The sequence below is a fragment of the Pholcus phalangioides genome, unplaced genomic scaffold, assembly GCF_987345545.1.
Source record: "Pholcus phalangioides strain wild (caught in Gottingen) unplaced genomic scaffold, Ppha-v1.0 ptg000007l_1, whole genome shotgun sequence".
Classification (NCBI taxonomy): Eukaryota; Metazoa; Arthropoda; class Arachnida; order Araneae; family Pholcidae; genus Pholcus; species Pholcus phalangioides.
In genome coordinates this window covers 46,964,368-46,982,146 of record NW_028301600.1, presented here as the reverse complement: position 1 = coordinate 46,982,146, position 17,779 = coordinate 46,964,368, and the positions used below count along the sequence as shown (strand labels likewise).

The window sequence follows — 17,779 nt, the reverse complement described above, 5'->3', positions numbered from 1 at the left end:
CACCATTTTTAGTTGTCTTGTTGCATCAACTGGAGTCGGTTGTGGTTGCATGCTCTGCTGCGAGTTTTCGCTCACATGTAATAAATTTCTAATTGAAACCTTGCATTCTTCGTATATATTGGCACATTTGTCGTTTGTATAGATGAGGAAAAAGTCACATGGTGAAAGATCAAGGGAATAAGCTGGTTGTGAAAGTATTGGAATGTGATGTTTTGACAGGTAAAATCTGACACCAGGTGGGACCTATGAGTCCTTAAACATTTGCATGATTCGGTGAGATGTAAGAGACCAGATCTTTGGAAGACCATGTCATGATCAGGGCCATATTATCGCATGGGCAAATCGGGACTTTGCCCAGGGCCCCCAGCTTGAAGGGGGCCCCCAAATCTATAATAATAAAGTCTGAAAAGTTGTTTTTTTTAAGTAAAACTTAAATACTTAGAAAAAAAGGAATTTCGTTTTTGTAATGCATCTAAACTTTTTAAAGAATAGAAACTATAAATATAATTTTTTTTTTTTTACATTAATAAAATATTTTTACAGTTATTGGGAGAGAAATTGAACTTCTATTATTCAACTGTAATACTACTTTTTCTAATAAAGGAAAAATGAGTTCCGATTGGTCGGTTCAGGGAATTTTCTGTTGATACCAAAAAAAGTTAAATCTCAGATGAGAAGAAGCACCGGTGCTTCAAGTCAATGCGCCATGTAATGAACAATCTAAAGCTGAATCTGATGATGATGAAACAATAATTAATGAATATGATAATTCCAGAGCATGTTTGAGGAATGTTGAGATTCAAGATGATGATGATAGTAAGCCTAGTTGTGTAAGCCTAGCTGCTACTGAGAAAAATGAAAATTTTCTTTATCCAGACCCAGCAATGTGGACTGTTATTAATAATGAAATGGTGGAATATTTTATATGTAATCCCCCTCCTCAAAATACCGATTTGCTGTCGGAGACTGAAAGAGTTTTTGGAGGTGTGAAGAGAAGTCTCACTATTTCTCAATTTTATCATACCAAAAGAAATGGTGAAAAACTTTTAAGGAAATGGTTGGTTTTGTCAGCTTCATCGAAAATGTTATTTTGTTGGGTGTGCAAATTGCTACATGCCAATAGCAACAGCTCATGTAAAGGTCAGCTAATTGAAGGATTTTGGGACTGGAAGCATGCTGCTACCAGATTAAAAGAGCATGAAAACTCTTCTTCACATAAGCAAGCCATGATGGATCTGTCACTCCGGGCAAATGTCTCACAAAGAGTTGATTCATCTTTGGTACAGCAATATGAAGAGGAGACGAAGTATTGGATGTCTGTGCTTAAACGAGTTGTTGCTGTTGTGAAATTTTTGGCTATACGGGGTCTACCTTTTTTTGGTGATAATGAAACTGTTGGATCTAGGCACAATGGAAATTTTTTAGGCTGTTTAGAAGTGATAGCCAAATTTGATCCATTTCTTTCAAAACATTTGGAGAGATATGGGAATCCTGGCAAAGGAAATGTAAGCTATTTGTCCTCAACATGTATCGATCAGTTTATTCATATAATGGCTAAACAAGTGGAAAAACAAATCATTGATGAAATTCTGCTTGCCAAATACTACTCAATTATTATTGATTCTACCCCAGATATTACTCATCTTGATCAGTTGTGTTTTGTGATTCGATATGTTGTCGAAGCTGAACCTGTGGAAAGATTTCTGAAATTTGTTCCAATGTACAGCCATAAATCAGAAACCCTAGCAGAAATTGTTTTAACAACTCTAAAAGATGCTGGAATCAATGTATTAAATTGTCGTGGCCAAAGCTATGACAATGCATCAAATATGGCCGGCAAATATTCTGGGTTACAAGCCCGAATAAAAAGCATAAATCCTTCCGCTGATTTTGTTCCTTGTGCAGCTCATTCTCTTAACTTGGTTGGTGTTAATGCTGTTGAGTCATGCAGTGGTGCAATGCAGTTTTTTTGTCTTGTGCAACAAATATATACTTTCTTTTCTTCATCAACACACAGGTGGCAGATACTAAATGAAGAACTGAAAAAACGTGGCGATTTTTCAACATTGAAGAACCGCAGTAGTACTAGGTGGTGTGCTGATGCTCATGCCGTTAAATCATTAAGGAAGAACTATAATGCCATTGTACTTACTCTTAACAGATTAGGTACAGAAGAAAATGAAACTGCATACACAAAATTGGAGGCACAATCCCTTTTGAAAACGTTGAAAAAGTTGGAAACTGTACTGAACATCGTTGTATGGGATACCCTTTTACAAAGGCTTAATCAAACCAGTGTGGAACTTCAAAAATCATCTATGAATTTAACGCGTGTCACACTTTTGTACCAATCTTTAATTGAATTTACGCAATATGTGAGAGACAATTTTGAGGAGTATGAAAAATTAGCAAGAGATATGTGTGAGCCGGATGTTGATTACGATGTAGCAAGAAAAAAATTAAAGCCAAGAAGCAAAGATCCTCATGCAGTACATAGCTGTGAAGTTGACCTGACACCTCGTGAAGCTTATAAATCAAGTATTTATTATGCTGTTTGTGATGCTTTAATTTCACACCTTTCTTTTCGTAAAGAGCCGTATAATAGCACAGCGAAAAAGTTTGCTTGCCTGAGTGAAATGAAGTTGAAATCAAAACTTATGGATAAAGCGATTTCTTTGCAAAAATCCTACCCTCAGGATTTAGATGATTCTTTTCCTGAAGAGCTACAGCAATTTTCTTCATTTGTGGAAGATGGATATAATATTGCAGATATGTTTAAAAAACTGAAATGTTTAGAGCTGGAAGAGACATTTTCCAATGTTGATAGTGCCATAAGAATTTTTTTAACATTGCCAGTAACAAATTGTTCTGGTGAAGGATCCTTTTCTTTGTTAAAGCGTCTAAAGTCTCCCATACGCTCTAGTATTCTGCAGGAAAAACTAAGCTCTTTAGCATTACTCTGCATTGAAGGAGAAGTAACAAAAAAATTGGATTTCAGTAATGTAATTCTTGATTTTGCGAAAATGAAAAGCAGAAAAAAAAGTGAATTACTTCACAGTAAAACATTTTTGTGATGCATTAGCCACGCAACTGGTGATTTTATTGATGTGGTTAGTATTTGTCTCATACTTTATTATTTCTTGATAACTAAAGGGTACACGTGAAACAAAATGGTTTAAATTTTCAGTTTTATGTTCAAAAGTTTTTGATCAGACAAAAAATTCTAAAAATATACAATTTATATCGTTTTACACCCGAGAAATCTATTTTAGATTAGAGAGGAGGGGGGCCCCCCAAAAGTATCCTTGCCCAGGGCCCCGATTTGTCATGATCGGGCCCTGGTCATGATTGCTCCATCACAACAATGCGCTGGCTCACAGACATCACTTTCATAACCAGTTTATTCCCCTGATCTTGCCCCATGTGACTTTTTCCTTTTTCCTTGGATAAAGAATTTGATTAAGGGCCAATAATTCTCTGGTTCCCAAGTAGTGCATTGAGCAGTGACAAAGGCACTGGAGGGTGTTACAAAGAAAGGCTTGCAATCTGCATTTACATCTTTGTACAAACAATGACAAAAATACATAATTGTACAGAGTAGGTAGTTACTTTGAAGGAAAAACCTAATAAACAGGTTATATCTGTGTTCATTCTTCCATAATAAAATAAGTCTTAAAGCTTTTTAGTAGTTAGTAGTATGCTGAAGGGGCACCAAAATGATGTCTAGCATGGGTAAAAGATTTATCTTGAGTCACCCTGTAAATGAGAGATTGAGAGGCTAATGTTTGACACAGTATATTCTGTCTGACTAGAATGTGACATCCTTTAGTTGCTGAAAGTTTCCAAGTGTGCAGATATATATATAGTCAATTATGTTTGATTTTGAAGACTATAAACGTGCTTGATTTCTATTAGCTAATTTACTATTTACTGTATATTTTAAGTCTTATTTTGTGTATGCTTTTGAGTTTTGATTAGCATATGTTTAAAAATTGATTATATAATCTTTCATTCCTTAGAATTGCTGCCAAAAGAACTTCACAGAAAGGTTGGTTGTCGTACACTGACATATATGTTTTGTCAAGCCACAAATTATTTTTCAACATGTGCTTAGAGATATCAGGATTTTTACTAAAGGTATGGTTTTTATTTTGTACAAAAACCAAATTCTTAAAGCCTATCATCTTTATGTTAATATGATTTTTGTAGTATGATGGTTGTGATACATGGCTTTAGCCCAAAGTTTATGTACCATTGTAACCTTGTGTACAAGGGCTAATCAAAAAGTAATTAGACTACTTACTCTTTATATTAGAACAGCTTTTCTCTTTCTCATTAAACTTAATGATTGTTTCAATTTTCCATGCCACTTTAATAAACTAGCTGTTTTATGACTAGAAGGTTTTGTGCAATAAGAAAATTTATATACACAGGTGCTCACTCCTTCAAGATCCTCAGCAGTTAACAGCTTACCAACACTTCAAAACAATGAATCAAACAGAGTGTGAAGGGAAAAATAAAATCTTCTTGATGCTTGAAACAAACCTGTTAAGTTTAATTGAATCGTCAGGTTTAAGAAATGTAATGAAGACCAAAAAATGTCAAAATTACTTTTTGTACTCTATAGTATCTCCAAGCTTTGCTCTACAAGTAAGTAGTAATAAAAAAAAAACCAGTTTCTCTAGAAGCAGATATAAGACCTTGAAAAAAGTGTAAGGTTTAGGGAGGATATGTAAATCTCTTTGGACTCATTTCTTTCTTCAACCACACAAGCATGTAAAAAAAAAGAAGTTGAAGGTATTCAACCGTTTCCCAAAATCCCTGTGCAATAAAGTTTTTTCTCAGAAAATTATGGCTTTATGTATTTTTCATCCATGACATGAAAACTGATTGAACTGAATTTCACACTTATTGCAAAGGCCTTGCCAAGTGAGGGCCTGATGAATTTTGCAGCCTTTTGTGGATACAAATTCAACAGATAAGCCCTACTGTGAAAGAGAGAGCCACATGTCTCTTCAATGACGCATGTCAAAATTGGTCAAAATAGGAAAAATACTTTGGTTTATTTTCTGCTAGCTTTAGCATCAACTGGTAGCTTTCAGAAAATACAACCATAATTCCCCCATTCATGGCCATTCATTCTTGCAGTTTTGACAGAAATTTTGGTGTAGCAAAAAGAAAAATAATGGGGAAGGACAGAATATATATGCACACACCTGAGGAATGTAATGAGATGATCAGAACATGCACAGCAAAAGATACCAGTTGTTCTGTGAATCACCTGGGAACACTTGTGTGCTGTTGGCATCACTTTCAGTGCCTGAGTGGCACAGTGGTAAGATGCTCGTCTTCCACTATGAAGGTTACGATCAAGGTCCACGGGTTCGAATCCAAGCAAAAGAACATCAGAAACAAGTTCTTTACCTACAAATCCTGGGGTGACCACAGATAGACGGAACCTTCATTTCCCACCCAACTCCACTGGTTGGAAATTGTGGTATAGCGATATATGGCCGTAGTTAGTGTGCAGTAAAGTAGTTATTCTGTGACAAACATTTTGCCCAAAAAGATATTAGACTTTGAGAATTGGTGGCCTAAGTATTTCATAAAGTGCATGAAATCTGTTAATAAAACTAAGATATTTTCTGTTTCGATATACCAACATCCACAATATGCTTTTTCAAGTGCAGGTAACGTAACTGCTTGTGAGTGTATTGATGGCCTTGTCGAAAAAAAGTTTCATGCTGCAAAAACCAAGAGCTGTTGTGATATTCCCACAGATCAAGCTTTCAATGCCAAACTACCAATCAGTTGCAAAAAAATTAGAAGATCACAAAAAAAAAAACTTGTCCATTACATTCTGGATGACAAGAAATCATTCTCGACATCATGGTTGCTTGTCCTAAAACTTCTCACCACGATGAAGATCAGTTTGTGGATTGATTACTTTGTTTGCCGTTTCAGTTTCATTCTATTTTAAAATTTTGTCTTAGTCATTCAATTTTTCCCTTCTGTGCTGTAAACTGAACAAAATATATATATTTTTTCCATTTTAGAAATATTTGCTATTTTTACCCAGCTGAAACTTCATGAGTTTTATGAAGGAAAGAGAGAAATCCAATAACTTTTTTCACCACTATACAAATTTCTTGGTACATATACATTGTTTTCAAGTACTAACTACTCTATACCTATATAGAGTTCTGAAATTCCAGTAAAAATTTGGTGGTTATCAAATGAAAACTCTACCACCTACAAAGTTTTTTTTTGATTTCTCAAAAACTTGATTTAAACTTGATTTTTGGACTTATTCCAAAAAAATCAAGTTTCATTATTTTTTATTCAGAAAAATCCTGATTGGTTCGAAATTAAACGCCAACAGAGAGAGAGAGAGAGAGAGAGAGACAAACAAGACGACATGGAATTCAATATGCCTTGCCTAAACCAAACAAAACCATAATACAAAAACGATTCATATACATGGCATCTGAGGAATATAATAGATTGAATGACAAAATAAAATCAGAAAAATCACTGCAGAAATTAAAAACTACTAATAAACAAAATCAATGCAATTGAATAATAATTTATACATGATTTTTTTTTCTCTTTACGAATGTAACGAGGACTGAATATTATATCGTGAATTATATATACACACACATCATTGGTCTCTTGACAACCCCAACATATACATCCATGTGCAAAATTAAAAGAGAATTAGCACATTTTTATGTCGAATTTCTGAAAAACTAGTGGACAGATTTTAATGAAATTTGATATTTTATTTATTATTTGAATACACAGTTATATAACAAAGAAAGAGATGTACCATAAAAAAATAATAGTATGCACGCATGATTGTTAGTAAAGCTCATCATTGCAGGAATGTCCAAATATGGGGTATGGTCCCTTCTCACAGTCAGACGGGTTGCACAGCGCGACGACATACCGGACATACCAGACACGAGGCAGTTGAGGAGTCCCTGTGGTAATCGGTCCCACTCCTGCAGCGCGCAGTTTTCAGTTCTGGGATGGTTCTCAGAAGGGGATGGCAAGATGCAATTGCCCCCCCCCCCCAAGAGCATCCCAGACATATTCTATAGGGTTTACATCAGGAGATCTGACTGGCCAATCTATACGCCGAATATCCTCACTTTCCAGATAATCGTTGACCAGGTGAGGTTGATGTGGATGAGCATTGTCATCCATGAACAAGAACCAAGGGCCAACTGCACCCCTGAAAAGTCAAACATAGGGCTTTAAGATCTCCTCTCTATACCTCCTAGCAGTCGCTGACCCTCTGCCAAACACATAGAGGGGTGTGCGGCCGTCCAGCATGATGCCCGCCCATACCATGACACCTCCACCACCATAGCGGTCCATTTCCCTGATGTGGGAGGGATGGTATCGGGTACCAGGCTCTCTCCAGATGAGTGTACGTCGAGAATTAGTGTCTAGGCTGAATCTCGACTCATCTGTGAAGAGCATGGTGCTCCACTGAAGTCTGGTCCAAGGCCGATGTTGTGTGCACCATGCTAAACACGCTCTCTTGTGTGCTGCAGTTAGTGGGATGCAAACAGTGGATCTTCTGGCATAAAGCCCTTTCTCATGAAGCCTTCGTGCAACAGTAAACCGTGAAACTAGAGTTCCATTGGCAGCATGCAGCTCACGTAGGAGCTTAGATGCTGTAAAAGTCCTGTGGCACCGCGCTGAAAGTACCAAATAACGATCGTCATTGGTCATTGTGACTCTTTGATGACCTTGTCCAGGTCTTTTTGATATGGATCCAGTGTCCTGAAACTGTTTCCACAAATTGTAAATGACACTGGGTGTAACATCGAGCTCTGTAGCCATCTGCACTTGTGATTTCCCTCCTCCAATCTACAGATGATTCTCCATCTCATTCCGTTATCCATACATTTGTGGCTACTCATTTTACCTGATAGCTTATAAAATTTACCTAACTCTTGTGAGAAAGACAATGAATGTCACCGAGGGGTATGAGCACACAAATTTTGAAAAAAGCTTCATGCCTTTATCATCTTTTCTGTGGTCACAACTCCACCCGTACGCACATGTATGCTTACGTATTCCAACACTGAATATTTGCATACTTCTTTAGTGGCATTATTAGTACCTTTGGTTCAGTACTTTTTGTGAAAAGACACAATGTGCAAATTCTCTTAATTTTGCACACAAGTGTATCAATATGCCGTTGACGGATTATGTAATCCCTTGGGCTAATACATAAATGGTAATATATATGTTTTTGTATATTGCATCTGTATTGTATATGTATTTTGTTTTTGTGTGTACTATTTATTATACGTTGTATATGTGTGTGTAATATAAATTTCAAAATTTCCCCTTTTAATCCTGACGATTCAATCATACTATAAAATATAGTAATTTTTTCATATTAAGCCTGGTTTATTTTCATTTTACTTCATTCAAATAATTTTTGTACTTTCTGTATCAACAGGCTGTGCTTGTAGTTACTGTTGGATATGTTGCTGCAGTCATTGTTGTTTTTGGAGCTTTCACAGTATCGTTAATGTATCAGAAGCCAGCTGAAAAAATAATACAGAGAATAGTCTCCCATGATGCCTCAAGTCTTCCACTTCATCAGCAGTCATCAACAGAACTGGCTGTCCCTACTATCAGTTTTTCAATCTCATATCATGATCATCAAAATTTAGAAGAATCACAGTGCACATTTTGTCATGATATTGTTGAATGTGCCAGAACTAGATGCTATGATTGTGTATTAACTTATATAGTTCCAAATTTGAAGAAAAATTGTTCCATTTGTAACAAAATAACTAGAGTATGCAGCGTTTCTCCATTTAATAATTCATATTTAGAGGATTACACTTTTAAACCAAAGTTGATTTTTTCTAGTGAGAACAGAGATGCTTTTCAGAATCATACATATCCAATTTTACAAACTTGATAAATGTTTCAAAGATGATTCACATGAAAATATTGAAAATTATATTTTAAACGAAATTATTTTTTAAGCAATATTTATTCATTCATGTTTACAAAAACACATAAGTTACTTTACATTATTATTTCATGAAACATATACTAGCTTGGTTTTAAAATAAATTTTTTTAATTTTAGAAATAGTAATTCAAGTATTTAACAGAATTGATAAATCTGATTGCGTATGTTTCGTTGAAACCATGTTTGGAGATACAGGGGCATGGCCCCCCCAGCGTCAAAGGTGGAGCCTACTGATCTAATGTATATACATATAGATGAATTGACATCATCATCATCATCGTGCCCCCAGACTTTCACGTCTATCTCCGCCTATGGTTAAAACTCAATGAAATCAGTTCTTTCTCATAAAAGAGCTCTATGTGAATTGGAACAAAACTGTAGATTTGTCTCACAAAAAAAAAAAAAAAAGACATTCTGGAGTTTTTCTCATTACAGATTGAATAAATGTAAAATAATGTAAAAAGGATATTGAATGAGCAATGAGATATAAACCCCTGCAGGAAAAAATTTTTCATGTGAAACACATTTTTCACTTTAAATAAAATAAAAAAGATTCTATGAATTAATCTACTTTTTGAGCATGCAAACCAATGATAACAGTTTACCATGGAAATTTTCAATTGGTATTTACAATTCATGTAGAAAAATCTGATAGTAAAACATTTTTTTTTTTGGTTTATACCTCAGTATATCATTACATGATAATCCAAGGGGGAATTTATTATAATTGCCATTATAAAATATTGTTTTTATTTCAAGTTGAAAAATAAAGCTAAGTTAATTTTGTATATCTTTGCCATGTTTATGCATTTTTCAAACTGCCTTGAAAGATATTGGAGAAGAATATTGAAGCTATAGATTATGTGTAAAATTTTCTGATAGTTAGCATTTGAAATGATTGAACAGAATCGTATTTATTTCACATTTTTTGAATCATTTGTTATGACAAATATGTTCCTTGTAATAAGCAGGGGTGTCTGAAGTGTGTTTTAGACTTGCAAGTGCTTGGCTTGAGCATTATGTAGGAAGTTTTGATCTTTCTTGATTCTTTTCAGCTTACTGGGCTGGAACTAGGGGGGGGAAGTAAGGGGGTGTTGTGTGTGTTTGTCCTGGATGGTTATCGTGAAGGGGGCGGCAAATCTTGGGAGAAACAAAAAAAAAAGTTATAAATTGAATAATTTTACAAGGAAAAAGTGGAGCAATTATGCTTGCCCTCCCACCTGAAAAAAAAAATCCTTACTCCTTCCTAGTTATGGCCCTGGTAACCTATATTGTGTAATTTCTGTTTCAAAATTTGTATTTTTTTTTTTGAAATCACCCTTTTTAAATTTTTCGGAAATGTACGGAAAACAAATTTAACCCTTTAACTTGATATTGACAAGATATCTCATTGTCTTAAAAACCTTTTATTTTAGCATTGACAACCAAAGATATTTTGTAAAGTTGATTCCTCAATCAAAAATTTTTTGCTATATCCCTTAATCTGCACCTGCTGAAAATCAGAAGAAAGCCTCCTTATTAAAAAATATATGACATTTTTAAAGGGGATTTAATGATCTTAAAGGGTTAATAAAGATTTAATAGAAGTTTTGATGCCATGACTTTATGTTCTGATATAGTTTTGATGGCATGTTGTGTAATATAAATTCCTTGGAATAAGTGCTGCAGGTCTAAGAAAAGAGCTGGAGATTTTTTTGTTCAATGTAATCACCTTATTGGCATGAGCATGTATTTTAAATTCATAAAACATCAATTCAAAGCAAAATTTAAATTACAACAAACCATTGTGTCAATAACCGTAATCCAAAATTATCATCCATTACTCTTTTGGGTTGATGTAATTGATTGTTCAAGAGACAATTTTTTTATTTTTTTTGAAATTATATTCTTAATGTGTGTGTGGGCTGTACAGTAGACTCCAAAAAGCTTATTCATATTTGATGGTCAGTAAATGACTACGATAAGTTGAACCTCACACAATGAGTATTTGCATGTTGATGGATTTCCGTAGATGCAGTGTCTTAATAGATTACCAGTGCTTGTTGAAAAGATTACTTTATACAAGGTGTTCAAGAACTCCAAAATAAGAGGGGTTATAGTGCACATCGGGGCAAACAAATTTTGCAATAGAACCTAGGATCCCAAATCACTATTTGGTGAATGTTAACATGCAATTTAAGCCACTGGCACCAAAAAAGGGGCAAAAAAAGAAAAAAAGTCTTAAAGTGACCATGGGTGTGAGAGGATAAAAAAATGTTTTCTCACATGTACACATGACACTGTTTGAAGTTAAAAGGGACTATATTTTTCCTTTTTAATTGTGTAACTGGAAGAAAGATTTTCTTTTCCTCCTCATGATTTGAGCAAGGTTGCCATATTTTGCCAACTTCTGAAGTTAATGTACACATCCTCTAAATAAATGAGTTATGAGACCCCCCCCCCCCAGTTCCATTGTAGAAATTGTTTGTATTGATGTGTACTATCACCCCTTGCATTTTCATGGTAGAGTTGTGTTATACTCTGTGCTCTTTGAGACCATCCAACTTTTTGGGAAAGAGCTCAAACCAACCGAAGATTGTCTCTCTGGGCAGTCAGCGTTAGAATAGGACTATTCTAATCAATAAATATTATGTTATGCTGTTCTTCAATTAGCTTATTTAGAATGTGAAATGTACATTTCCCTCAAATTTTTGCATGAGGATCTCCCAGATAGTCTGTCTCAATCTAGCCTTGGAGTAGATGGTTGAAACAATCATAAGGCAGGGTTTGCACTGTATTGATATAACTGCGATGCTTAATGAAATCAACATGGATTTGTTAAAAATATTAAATTGTGGTTTTGTGTGTGTATTGCTTGTCATATCGGTCCAGTGTGCTCCTTGCCTAAAATGCATCTGCAGCTAAAGTAAAAGTTGAGACTAGAATATCAATGTATGGTGGAAATGAATTTCCATTTTCCACCTGTACTTGATTGAGATGTTGGAGCAACTTTATTCCAATTATGATATTTCCATCATGATGCCAAATATTTTTTTTATATTCTGAGTTATTTTATAGTCTAAAAAAAATAATTGTTTCCCCCACATCACACTTACTTTCTTAATCATACGCTAACCCTGGTCATATCGTTAGGGTAATTTACTGCATTTTGGGTTGGCTCAGAACCTTTACTCATTAAAAAAAAAACAGTAATTCTCTTTAGAAAATGAACTAGAACTCTGCTACTCAAATTCCACGGCGTTTACTGCAGTTACAGACAAAATACTGTTATGTTTAAACATCATTTAGTCAATGGGGAGGGGAGATTTAGTTTAATTTTGAATGAATTTTTTTTGATTGAATGGTGGTTTATTAATTTTTTTTATACTTCTGAGGTTGAAATTTTTTCGAAAATTTATATATACTCATGCTGTGTTCATCTGTATCATCTAATTAATAATAGTTTAGTTTTTGTGTACACATCTCTATCTAAAGTAAGATAATAAACCATGGTGAAATTATATTTTTATGTCCTAGAAATGTTTTCTTTGACTTAATTTTTTTTTTCAATGTTAAAGTTCACTCCAGTACCATTTTATATAAAAGTGCCTTAGAAATTTAGTGCCTTTAGTTAGTCGAATACCTTAAGATAGCATAATAATTGTCTTCTGCTATCGTAATTGTTTACAAAAATACATAAAAATATTTTCAATTTTTGATCATCTTGGGGGGGGGGGGGGCTTGCCCTTTGAACTGGGTGACACCCTGAATTGTAAGACATATAGGGAATATATTTTCAAATGGGGGGAAATAACCGAGAGCGTACATAGTGAAACTCCTGTAATGAACACCTGTATCCGCCTACGGTGCCACACCGATTAGGAATAATGTAACGTATCGGGATCCGATCCCTCTACGTTAATGGTGGTCTTGTCGTTATGTGGGAAATTCCTTCTTATTTTAGACCCCAGGGACCTCTCAGTTACCGGAAACCACCCGAGGACCCACTGGCGAACCGGTAAGGGCCAGTGTGTTCGATTAGTTCGGCAGTCGGCGGGTGGGGTCTTTCGGCTGTCGAACGAGAACGGGCCAGAGGTCGGGCTACTGATGTCCCACATAAATTAATTTCCCTCATGACGACGATGCCGCTATTTTCGTGGAGGGGTTTGATCCAATATATGTATAGTTGGGCGAGGCTTAGCCCAGTTTAAATTATTTTTATCGAAGAACTTCCCGGGGGAGTTATTGCAAGTCTCGTTGTGCGGATACGAAAATATAGTGTTGTACTCACTTATTTTCGGCGGGGGGCTGCAGACCTCCGTCGGAACAATTCATTTCATATTGTTATGTTGGTAATGTTTACATAATCGGGAGAGTCTGATCAGCTCTCCGGATTATGTCATGTTGCCAGATTCCAATGTAATTAAATTGTAATGTTTATAATAGTGACGCATGAATATGCAAATTCGATAATTTTGTTGAGGCGAAAAGGCCATGCGAGGACATGTGGTCCCAAACTTCTTGTAAAAGGGGAGTATAAATTCCTCCCTCTTTGTCTCTCACATTGCGTTCGTCTAATCTTGTTCTGTTCAACTGAAGCCCTCTAGTAGGACGGTTCACCGTCTTACTACCGTATCTATTGGCCTTAGGCTGAATTGTTAAAATGCAATAATCTACATTATTTGAATCCGTTTTCCGGCAGGTCCGGAATCAAAATATAAAACAATCTTCACAGTCAAAGTTCTTCATTGCTGATCGAGGTGGTCCGGCCCTCAACCGAGAGGCCCCCGGAGCTGATCAAGGTGGTTCGGCCCTCAACCGAGAGGCCCCCGGAGCTGATCAAGGTGGTTCGGCCCTCAACCGAGAGGCCCCCTGGAGCTGATCAAGGTGGTTCGGCCCTCAACCAAGAGGCCCCCCGGAGCTGAGCAAGGTGGTCCGGCCCTCAACCGAGAGGCCCCCAGGAACTGATCAAGGTGTTCCGGTTCTCAACTGAGAAAACTCCTCTGGTATTTACGGAAAAGCTAACAACATCGGATGTCCGATCACTGCACAAGTTGACTGTTGTTGATCATCAATTGGTGAGCCAGTATCTTTACTGCTAACGTCAAATAGAGGGCTCCAAGATATACTAATCCATTGTTAAAATTAACTAACCCATATAATTGAATAAATAATATTTCATGCGAAAGTTTGTTTCTAATCATTTTCCACTTGTCGTTTGCCACTTTATTGCTGGATATTTCGAACCGGGCAAGCAACTCCCATAAGGGACGTTGCAATTTTGGGGGCTCGACCGGTTCTCAGTAAGTGTGGCAAACCGCGGGTGGAAAGTACTTTCGCTAAAAAAAAAAAAAAAAAAAAAAATTTTTTTGATATTTAACATTGATTTTAGAGATGAATTCTAATAATCATAGTACGCCTAGAAATTTAGGTGATGATGTTCGTGTACAAATTGAACCGGAACCAAGTGGTTCACAATCGAATAATGGTTCACAAATGAACTTTACTTATCCAACAATGTCAAATCCTTATAGCGAGACGCATGTAATACTTCCCCCGGCATTACCTTTAAATCCCGCAAATGCTTTGGTTCCATTGACCCAACGCAGTGTTGGTAGTCTTATATTTTCAGGTAGTGGAGAAGACGTTAGAAGCTTTTTATTAAAATGTGAATCGTATTTTAATCTTTACAGTGTTCCTAATAAGATCGAGTTAGTTGTAAGCACGTTTGAAGGTCGTGCTCAGGCCTGGTGGCAAACGATAGGCAGGCACGAATGGGAAAAATGGGGCCCCCATAAATCGTGGGGAAAGTTTCAAGGGCTTGTTATTACAAACCTTTTCAAGGTATCATACCAGGGTTGAATTAGCTCGTGCTTTATTCTCTGAAAAGTTTTCGACGGGCTCGTACCTTGATTTCGTATTACATAAGTTAGATCTTTTTCAGTCGTTCGATTTAACCGTTCCGGAGTCGGACAAAATTGAACTTATAATGTCACAATTACCCTATAATGTGAGAACATTTTTGGAAGTTAGGAAGCCTAATTCTTTGCAACAATTATTTGTAATGTTAGATCAATTTCTTGCAACGCGTGAAAATGTTCAAATTGAATCTCGTAAAAATTTTGAATCTTGTGAAAATTGTGTTGAGAAATTTCAACCTGAAGTTAGAAAAAATTGTGTGGGACCTACACAAAATGTAGTACAACCTTCAAGACGGCCTTTTAGGACAAATAAATTTTTTCGACAAGTTACCTGTTTTGGTTGTGGTCAAATCGGCCATATTGTAAAAAATTGTAAATCAAATGGGAATCAGGGAAACTAGACCTGGGATACATGAGAAGGGGTAGTGTATCCATGGGTAAAAAGACCCCTAGTAAAAAATTTAGTTTTCTTAATCCAGTTGTGAGAGTTAACAAGATTTTGACAGCAAAAATTGATACCGGTGCCGATTGTTCAGCGATCAGTTTCGATCTGGCTCGGCAGGTTGGTTCACCCACTAATCAAGTTAGACCCTATCACGGTGATAGATTTCAGTTGGCATCCGGTGAGTACTGTCAGCCTGTGGGGATTCTTCGGGCCCAAGTGGAGATACGAAACAGTGTCGTGCACACAGATCTGATAGTGCTCGCCAGGGTCCCATTTGGGATCTTGATCGGCAGTGATATTTTGAGTAAAACTGAAATTATAGTTGACTTCAAAAACTTTGAACTTAAAGGAGGATTGTTGTCATATAAAGGAGATGTTGATCAGGAAAAAATGCAAAATTTAGTAAGTAAATCGGAATTTGATTCCGATCAGAAAAAAAGGTTGTTTGAATTGTTAAAACAATTTCCGAATTTGTTCAGAAACACTCCCGGTAGAACTCACGTTGCTGAGCATAAGATCGTGACTGACGGAAAACCGGTTTTTCGATCCCCTTTTTCTCTTCCGCGATGGAAAAAACAATTAGTAGAAGAGCAGGTGCAACAGATGCTCTGTGATGACGTCATTGAGCCTGCCTCCACAAACTGGGCTTCCCCGTGTTTTTTAATCAAAAAGAAAACTGGTGATTGGCGATTTGTCGTCGACTATAAAAAGGTGAATAAAATTACGGCACCCGATCGGTACCCTTTGCCTTTCATCGATCAAATTCTACAACGAGTGGGTGACGCACGATTCGTCTCTACGTTCGATCTGGCCTCAGGGTATTGGCAAGTTCCAGTGCGGCTAGAGGATCGGGACAAAACGGCATTCATAACCGATTCTGGAATGTACCGATTTAAGGTAATGCCCTTTGGACTCAACAATGCCCCGGCCACGTTCCAACGCATGATGACTACAATCCTGGGCCACTTAGTCGGTAAGTGTGCCGATTTTTATTTGGATGACATTGTCGTTTACAGTTCGAATTTTGAGGAACATTTACAAAACTTGAAAACAGTATTTTCGTGTTTGGAAAAAGCAGGCTTAACTCTTAAACCAGACAAATGTAATCTCTATAAAAAAAATTTGGAATATCTAGGTCTTTGTTTGACCAAAGAAGGATGGCACGTAAAACAGGACCAAACCGACGCCATTTTGAGTTTTTCTAGGCCTAAAACAGTAAAACAGGTGCAACGTTTTCTGGGACTCTGCGGGTGGTACCGGCAATTTGTTCCCCATTTTGGTGATGTCGCTAACCCCCTTTACGGCCTTACAAAAAAAGGGCAAAGGTTCAAATGGGACAAAATACACCAACAGGCGTTCGAAAAATTGAAACATCTCTTGTCTTGTGCTCCCGTTCTAACCACAAGAAAAAAAGATTGTGCCTTAAAAATTTACACAGATGCCTCAGGAATTGGGCTTGGAGCCATTTTGCAGCAAGTTGAGCCTGACGGGGAAAAGCCGTTAGCCTATGCCAGTCGTACCTTGAATTCAGCAGAAAAAAATTATTCGGTAACAGAACAGGAGGGACTCGCTGTTATATGGGCGTGTAATAAATTTCGAGCCTGGTTTTCAGGAGAACCTGTTACTATAGTAACAGATCACAGGGCAGTCGCCTGGTATTTTGAGGCTAAACAATTGAAGGGGAGATTAAGCCGATGGGCTCAATTACTACAGGAATATCCTTTAAAGTTTGAATATAGAAAAGGTTCGACCATGCAGGCCCCTGATGCCCTGTCCAGAATGCCCGCTGTTGTCACCGCCGAAACTGATTTCGAGGAAAAAATTGATAATAAATTATATTTGTTCTCGTTTTTGGATTTACCTGAGTTAATTGTTCAACAGAAAAAAAATTACCAAGATATTATACAGTATTTTAATGATAAATCTGTCGGAAGACAAAAAATTGATGAAAAAATTGAGAAGTATTACCTTTTCGAAAATCAAAAATTGTTTTTTAGATTCAGGAATAAAAAATTGCTAGTAATTCCTCCACCATGTAGAGAGAAATTTTTGACTGAAATGCACATGCATCCCATTTCAGGTCACATGGGAGTCAATAAAACTCTTCAGCGATGCCGACAACGCGCGTTCTGGCCCGGTATGCGTAAAGATATAAAAAAATTTGTCCTGTCCTGTAAAAAATGCCAAACATGCAAATTCGACAATACGAGGCGATGGGGAGGCATGGTGTCAACCTCTGTTGATCATCCAGGAGAAATGGTTGGGATTGACACCATGGGTCCCTTTCCCGTTTCTTCCAGAGGGAACGTGCATCTGTTAGTCGTCGTCGATTATTTCACAAAGTGGGTAGAGTTATTTCCACTAAGACGAATTACGACAAGTGCAGTTGCTAAAAAGTTTGTTCATGAGTACTGTATGAGAT

At 36.6% G+C, this 17,779-nt stretch overlaps 1 protein-coding gene across 1 annotated transcript in view; it reads left to right on the top strand.

The window, feature by feature from the left end:
- LOC149085383 (protein CNPPD1) overlaps nt 1-12,513 on the top strand; it is a 42,698-nt gene extending 30,185 nt beyond the window's left edge. Inside the window, exons 7-8 of the mRNA XM_089233373.1 lie at nt 4,020-4,137; nt 8,486-12,513. Coding sequence (XP_089089499.1) covers nt 4,020-4,137; nt 8,486-8,956 — 589 coding nt within the window. The 3' untranslated portion in view covers nt 8,957-12,513. The remainder of the gene's footprint in view (nt 1-4,019; nt 4,138-8,485) is intronic.
- The last annotated feature ends 5,266 nt before the right edge of the window (nt 12,514-17,779 follow it).